This window comes from Olea europaea, chromosome 1 (genome assembly GCF_002742605.1).
Source record: "Olea europaea var. sylvestris chromosome 1, O_europaea_v1, whole genome shotgun sequence".
Taxonomy (NCBI): Eukaryota; Viridiplantae; Streptophyta; class Magnoliopsida; order Lamiales; family Oleaceae; genus Olea; species Olea europaea.
The window spans coordinates 9,807,583-9,816,031 of NC_036237.1; the positions used below are offsets into that span (position 1 = coordinate 9,807,583).

General features: G+C 34.1%; 2 protein-coding genes across 2 annotated transcripts in view; one reads left to right on the forward strand and one right to left on the reverse strand.

The window, feature by feature from the left end:
- The window catches only part of LOC111404037 (LRR receptor-like serine/threonine-protein kinase GSO1), a 7,019-nt gene extending 3,078 nt beyond the window's left edge, over positions 1–3,941 (forward strand). Inside the window, exons 2-3 of the mRNA XM_023032754.1 lie at positions 1,247–2,346; positions 2,716–3,941. Of these exons, the coding sequence (XP_022888522.1) occupies positions 1,247–2,346; positions 2,716–3,941 (2,326 nt within the window). The remainder of the gene's footprint in view (positions 1–1,246; positions 2,347–2,715) is intronic.
- Positions 3,942–6,257: 2,316 nt separating this feature from the next.
- Positions 6,258–8,177, reverse strand: LOC111372722 (reticulon-like protein B2). Its single transcript, XM_022995400.1, has 5 exons — positions 7,842–8,177; positions 7,161–7,341; positions 6,935–7,076; positions 6,728–6,797; positions 6,258–6,597 (listed from the first exon to the last, which is right to left on the reverse strand). The coding sequence occupies exons 1-5, from the start codon at positions 8,050–8,052 to the stop codon at positions 6,428–6,430; spliced, it is 774 nt and encodes a 257-aa protein (XP_022851168.1). The 5' UTR covers positions 8,053–8,177; the 3' UTR covers positions 6,258–6,427.
- Between the last annotated feature and the right edge of the window lie 272 nt (positions 8,178–8,449).

Consider the following 8,449-nt stretch of genomic DNA (forward strand, 5'->3'; position numbering starts at 1 on the left):
TTTTTTTTTTTTTTCCTTTTTTTTTTTTTTTTTTAACCTGGAGGAGAAATTAAAGGCAGGAAATGTTTTAAAAAAAAAAATTGTAAAATTTAGCAAACGTTACAACATGTACTTCAAAGAAAGATAGATTTACCTCTCTCACGATACTTCAGGGGTGGGACGGTGGGGGACCCTTAAGGTTGGGGTTCAACCTTTTAAGAAAGATAGATCTAAACAGATTATATAATGATGCCAGCCAATTCCATCTAATTTGGGTGACTAATAATTGCCAATTGTCTATAAACATTACAACTTGAAGTATTTCGATCTAGATCAATTTTCAAATATTCAAACTTTCGATATAGGTAAACTGTATATGTAGGTTCTCATTTAAGAAAAAATTGTTAATCAGTCGCACGATTTGCACCCAATTCAAATGTTCAAGATTTAAAATTTGAAAAAACCATAAAATTTTTAGATCAAACAAAAAAAGGTTCAAACTAATTCTGTACTTATAAATATAATTACGTGTACTAAAGAAAAATGTATGAATGGAGTTGTTGGATCATCAACCACTGCTATCAAATGAGTAATGGCGAGATATGGAGAGAGAAAAAGAAAAGGAGAGGTTGTGCTATATGCACATAATAAATTTACATAATGGTTTGCGTGAGAAATGTCAAAAATTTTTCATCCAAATAAGGAAAAAAGAAAGAAAGAAAAAGAACTTCCTTGCTCCCTTTCTAAAAAATCAACAGTATATAAAACATTACGTAACTGCTTATTATTCAAGGAAAAAAATTCAGTTATTATAATTTTTCTCTGTCTTCCAAGTCATTATTATGTACAACATTATGTATTGCTATTCGCATATACTAATTAACGTCTAAGTTTTAACACGAATTGTCGATTCACGGATAAAGACTTTGATTTGAACCACTTGACTAAACGTGTAATTAGGTGGTAAACTTGTACTACACAAAGAATTTTTCTGGAGAAAAAGAAGATCTATACGGGGAAGTCAAGTCTTTTGCTCTTTTAACGTTTAGAATAAGTCAAAAAGACTTTCCAATGCATTATTGCTGGTTGGATGATTTTTCGGAATAACAGTAATACTAACTCATGGTTTATAAATAATGTTGCTTAAATGGTAAAGAATACCACAATAACATATAATTGAGTTCACACTTGTTCTCAAAATGATGATTGGTAAAAAGTTATATCAACATATCCATTGGTTAGTTATCGTGCTGTTACTAAGCCTTAGTGCTTCTCGTGGATACTCTTCACCAGCGAAAGGTGGTAGAATCAGGTGCTTAGAGAGGGAGAGAGAAGCTCTTCTCAAGTTCAAAGAGGAGCTTGTTGATGAATATGGCCTACTCTCTTCTTGGGGAACCCATGAAGATAAGAAGGATTGTTGCACATGGAAAGGTGTCTATTGTCAAAACCACACTAATCATGTTATTGAATTGGATCTTCTTGGTCCATCAGACTACTATGGATATTCTACTGCCCCTCTAAGAGGTAACATCAGCCCATGGTTGCTTGAAATACGCCATTTGAATTATTTAGACCTCAGTTATAATGATTTCAATGGTAGCCGAATTCCAAAATTCATTGGCACCCTAAGCAGATTACAATACCTTGATCTGTCCTTTTCTAATTTAAGAGGTCACATTCCACATCACCTTGGCAACCTTTCGGAATTGCAACGTCTTAGTGTCAGCGGTAATTCCATGTTAACAAGCCCAAATCTTAATTGGCTTTCTCCACTTCATTCATTGAGATACCTTGACCTGAGTTATGTTAACCTCACGTTTGCAACTGATTGGTTACCAATAATCAGTAAACTAACTCGTCTCCAAGTGTTATACCTGTCATACTGTCACTTACCTCCGCTTGTTGATCCATTACCTTCAATGGCCAATGCTTCTAATATTCTTTCTGTTCTTCATCTTGTCGGAAATAATCTCTCCTCTTCTTCGGTATTCCCTTGGTTGTTTAACTTCAGCAGTAGTCTTAATTACCTTCACATCACCTGCAACAATTTACAAGGTCCTATTCCTAATGCTATTGGGAACATAGCATTACTTGAGGAACTGTATCTAGATGAAAATCAACTTGAGGGTGGGATTCCCTCATCCTTTGGGAATCTGAGTAGTTTAATGTATTTAAGTCTATCTGATAACCAACTTACAGGGACAATATCTGGTCTTTTATCCTCTTCCTCGTTGATATACATAGATGTTAGCAACAATATTTTTAATGGGACTCTGACAGAAAGAATTGGAAGCCTCTCTGAGCTTGAGTATTTGGATCTTGGAACAAATCGTTTTGAAGGTGTAATCACAGAAGCCCATTTCTTTGGTCTCTCCCTGTTATCCCAGTTATGCTTGTTTTACAACTTAGATATATCTTTCAATTTTAGCTCCAGATGGAATCCTCCCTTTTAACTCACATATCTCGGGTTGAGGGATTGCAAACTCGGGCCACATTTTCCCACATGGCTTCATACTCAGAAGGAATTACATTATCTTGACATCTCCAATGCTGGAATTCATGACTCCTTACCTGATTGGTTTTGGGATCTCTCTCCAAAATTAAAAACTTTTAACGCATCACATAACAACATTCACGGCATCCTTCCTGATTTATCTTCGAAGTTTTCCACTTACATGTACATAGATTTGAGCTCTAATCAGTTTAATTGTTTATTACCAAGTTTGCCTCTTAAAGGATCAGTACTGGACTTTTCAAATAACAAATTCCGGGGCTCAATTACTGATTTATGCAGTAAAGCTAGTTCTTGGGAATATCTTGATCTCTCCAATAATCTTTTGTCGGGGCAACTTCCAGATTGTTTTGCAAATCAGATGAGCTTAAAATTTCTTAATTTGGCACATAATAATTTTTCAGGTAAGATTCCTTTGCCAAATAACATTTCTTCTTTACGTTTACAAAATAACAGTTTTACCGGAGAAATCCCAGCATCACTGAGGAATTGTACATCTTTACATTTTCTTGATCTTTCGGAAAATAAGTTGACTGGTGAAATACCTACATGGGTGGGAGATCGTTTGTCAAAATTGGTCCTTCTAAATCTGCGTTCCAATCGGTTCTTTGGTACCGTTCCTTTAAACTTGTGTTGTTTACCTCGTTTACAAGTCCTAGACATCTCTTTGAACAAGATTTCTGGTGCCATACCGAAATGCTTAAGCAACCTCAGTGCTATGGTTCGGCAAGTGGAGTTTGAGTTGTATACATATATTCAATCATCGCAATTTGTCCAATTTGAGGATGCAGAAGTGACATGGAAAGGAAAGGAAAACGAGTACATAAAGAGTCTTCAACTGGTAAAACTCATTGATCTTTCAAGCAATAATTTAGTTGGTGAAATTCCTCCTGAAATTACAAGTCTCGTGGGTCTGGTTGGTTTGAATCTTTCAAGAAACAACCTAAGCAGACTCCTTCCTGTGAAGCTTGGACAGTTAAGGTCTTTGAATTTTCTAGATTTGTCAAGAAACCATATTTCTGGTGGTATTCCTGTCGGCCTTTCTCAATTGGATGCGCTCGGAGTGTTGGATTTGTCATATAACAATTTGTCGGGCAAAATTCCATTCATTGCTCATTTACAAACTTTTGAAGCATCAGCATATGTGGGAAATTCAGGACTTTGTGGACCTCCACTTGCAAAACCATGTCCAGGAGATGAAAGCCCTCTAGACCCAAAGTTCAACGAAAACAAAAAAGGGATAGAAAGTCCAGAAGAAGAGGACGAACTCATATCTCTAGGATTTTACATTGCTATGACACTTGGATTCATTGTTGGATTTTGGGGAGTATTTGGGACTTTACAGCTCAACAAGTCGTGGAAGTCTGCATTTTTCGGATCAATGGAGTGGTTGTACGTATGGATACTCATCAATAAAAATCGTCTGCAAAATTATTTTGCATTTTTGTAAATTTCCAGTAAGTAAATATGCTTGTATTTTGATTGTGTACTATTGAACGAAATGTGGCCTTTTTCATCCATTACAATAAAGCTGTTCCAGTTGCAATAATTTTATTGTCTTTATTTGGTGGGATTTAAAATTAAATTTTGATAAAAGTTAATATATTTTGTTAAAAAGTTGTGGATTCCATAAAAAATATTACAGAAATTAACTTAATCAGGTCACTTCATATCAGAATTCATTTTTAAATCCATTTTCATGTCCGATTGTTTCCATAGGTAACTTTTAATTTACTAAAAACGTGTTTCATAGAAATTTTTAAAAATGTCCAACTGCTTTTGATTTCTCTCAAAAAAAATTGAAGCCTCTCTTTGGTAATAAATTAATAAAGGTTATTTTCACCATCTAGATAAAATCAAATTTTAACTTCTAATTTTCTATCACACATTCAAAACTACTAATAACGACCCACACCTTTCGTGATCCCCACCATGCTCTTCCTAAAATGTTCCTAAAAATTATACGCAGCCACTTATTATCCCCATCATTTACAATTAGGTCTATGTTTGGCTCATATTTATGAACGGTTTATAACTACGAAAGACACTTATTTTTATAAATTGATAATTTAAACCTTTTTAACTAACACTTATATTTGCATAGTTCCAACTTCCAAGATTTAGGCTATAATAGGTAATCATGTGGTTATCAATCATTACCAGATCAATCATCCTACTTGTACAATGTATTTTACAATTTGACTTACAATGCATGAGTTGGCAAACATCACATCCATCTATTTGAAAAACTATTTTTAAATTCAATTGTCAGGATTTTAATAATATTGCCTCACACTCCTAGTTTTCGAATATCTTAGAGGGAATAATAAATCAGAATCACAGAATTTTCTGCAACATAAGGTAAAAGCAGTCCAAGTTTCATGTTGAGAAATCAAGAAACGAAGAATAGTCTAGAGTACATCATGACATGAAAAAGGTTTTGTTGACATTCACATTATCTGTAGAAAATGTTCTGTACATAGAGAATTTTTCCCTAGCAGAAGTGGAAATCTAAGACTTTTTATCAAGGAACCCCATTTCCTTCAATATCTTCACTAATGTCCCACGAGTTAATAGCACGTGAATGCCAGTGATGGAGTCGGACCCCTTTTATTTTCGTTGTTATTATTTTTATTTACTTATTATGTTCTTAGTTAAGGGGATTTACGTTCTTAACTAGTAATAAATATTCGGAGCTGCATTGATGATTAGGCTGCATTTTAATTACATGAAAAATCCATAACTTTTGCACATTATCACATTTATGTCTTAAACATTTTTCAACATATTTTTATTCTCAAATTAATATAAATTGTCCCTGATCATGGTTTCTCTAAAAAAAATTCTTTAAGATAGTAAAAAGACTCATTTGCTTATTTGTATTTTTGAAATAAGCAAAACAAATAATATTGCAAAAATACAATTAAATATTTATTTGGTATATTAAACAAATATACGACTTAAAATTAGGTATGGAGCATTTTGTCATCTCTAAAGGGTTATACAATATTATGTTTAATGTTTTTATTGTAATGCCAAAAATACAATAAAGAATGGTGTGAGTAAAATTAAAAATCATTACTTTTTTTTTTATTCCTTTTATTGTAATTGTTTAAGACGTCTTTAACATTTATACATTATCCTACTTATGTCCCTAATTTTTTAATGGTATTCTTATTCTTAAATTAATAAATGCGGTCCCCGATGATGGGTTTTGTCAAAACTTTTGTCAAGATGGTGTAAAAAGACTTGTCTGTTATTCGAATTTTTATATAAGTCAAAAAAATAAAAAATAAAGTTAAATATTTGTCAATGTTTTAAAGCGCTTTAATAATATTTTGAAGAAAAATCGTTATTAAGGACAAGATGAAATGTTAAAAAAACCCATGGAAAGTTACTGAAATTAACCCTAAAAATATTATAAAATATAAATTGTAATGTGAGTTTTCTCTTTCAAGCCTCAAGTGTATTATTCTCAATACATATTAATTCACGTAAATTCGTATGATTAATAATTCGTTTCAGAAATGAAAAATAAATTTTATAAAAAATAAAAATTCAATTTTATATTCAATATTCGGATCTAAATAATTCTATATTTATTAGTTTAAACACCTAAATTTAGTAAAGTTTTAAGTAAGATTGGATTGTACCAGCTGACTAATCTAATGAGTCATTCTGATCTAGTTTGAATGATCATGAGAAAATACCGGCAACTAATTTTTCATGTGCTTGTCCAAAAAGTGCTCATTGCTAGACTATAAAATCGAAACTACCCCAAAAATTACCATTTCATTTTAAATTATGAACCCAAAGGTTGTTAAAGCAAATCAGTTAACATGGGCTCCCTCTGATAAACTGAGTCAAAAAATACAAAACTGAAAATTAGAGCTACCCTCGTGTCAATGAAAACCCAGTAATCCCACCTCGGTCTCCCTACGCCAGCTTCTTGTCTTTCAGGGAGCCTTTGGGAATTTTACTCAGAACCTTAACATTGAACACAGCATATTGCTTCTTGAACTCTGCTTCCGCTTTTTCAGCAAAAGCATCAACCTGGTCCTCATAAATCTCGTAAAGTACAGGCACGGTGTGAAGCAGAACAAAACCTGTTTTTCAACGGGCAAAAATAGAATCAGAACAAGCCAATGAGAGTGCACATTATGCCAGAATAAGTTAGTGAGTATTATGATCGTGACATACAAGCTTTTTCATGATAAACATAAAAAAGCTACTTACATATGTAGAACAAGGTTAGGGAGTTGCAGCAACTCCCCAAAACTGAAAGTACCCAAAGACTGGCAACCACCTGACATGCAGAATGTGATATCCTTATGATCCAAGAATGAGTTGCAAAAATAGCAAATTTTAAATTTAAAAAGTCTTTTATCAGTAGATTACTAATCCACCAAATTTGTACATATATGAATGCGAAGATTTACATACAGCGAGGAATTTCTTCAGATCTCTGCCACATGCAATATCTCGGAGGATTGCAAGAGCACTGTTGAGTTCAATCCCAAGGGCAGAAGCTACACCCAGGACAACATCCTCAGGAATGATGACTTCTGGGATTTTAGGTGGGGCCCTAATACGTTCAACAGCAATATCAGATTCCAAATAAAAAAACTTACAATCAAAAAAGGGTTGCTAAATTGATCAAAAAGCATACTTCTTGATGAAGGCGGAAACATTTGACCACGGGAAAAGGATGGTCAGAGCGAAAATTAGAATATGGGATACTAGTGTGAGTAAGTGGTATTCAAGCAACTCAAAAAGCACCCAAATTGTTGTCGCAACACCCAGCACACCAGCGGAAATTTTCTTGTCCCTCCACAGGAAAATGTCAGCAGCTGCAAGGACAATATAATTATAAGACAAAGATACAAGATCCATATGCCAGGTCATTTACCTTGTAATGACCGGCTTCGCTCTTAAATTAACTATCCATACAGCAGTTTCATACTTAATGCATAAAAAGGGAACAAATTGAAACAAAGTCAAATAATTTTTAATAGTCTACATCAGAAAGTGATAATAATTTGATCAAAATAAGATGCATATCCGTTCAACTAAAATTTCTACGTTCCAAGCACAAAAACACAATGCATTATACAGTATATGCGCATTGTTACGGTTATCAGAAGCCTAACTAAATTAAAATAATGCTGTGTTTGCATACATCTACAAGTAAATCATATATAGTCCAAATCCGTACGTTTTCCACCCCCTAAATCACAATGAAATGTATAATAGATGTGCATTGTTATGCAATCGAACATTAACCACAATTAATAAAAAACGTTGTACTTGCATATGTCTACGCGGAATTACATTTGGTTCGAGTGCTTACATTTTCCACCACCTAGAACCTTGTGCACAGGCCTTTCACGGCCTAAGAGTCGATAGATCTTGGTCTTGACGGCGTCAGCCTTCGACTTGATTCCCTTCTCATCTTCAGAATCTGACGACGACGAATCGTCACCGTGAACCTTTTCCGCTATCTTCTCAATAACTGATTCCGTTTCCCGATTCTTCTCGTGCTCGCCGACGTGATCCTCCATTGCTGCTTTCAATCTCCGATCTTACTCACCGTCGATCGGCAATCTTATGCCTTTTAGACTTTAGTTTAGTGCTTTAGAGAATCACCTTTTTTGGCTTTCTGAGTATATGGAAGAGGAAACCGAAAATGGAAAGTTGGTGGTTTACAAGTACGGTAGGTTTGGGCGTTTAGGGTACCCGAACCTGAGGCTCGGATAATTCCAAGTCTGTGGTTCGAAAATGAACGGGAATCAATGAAGAGCTAGGGTTCGAAAAAAGAGAAATTATCGCAATATCTTCTGCATTGCTTTATTCAAGGTTTAGGGACTGTTTGGCTTGATTTTGAATCTGTACACCTCCAAAAAAGTAGGAGATTTTTGTCTACCACTAAAGCAAAATTATTTTTCTCAAACTTATTTT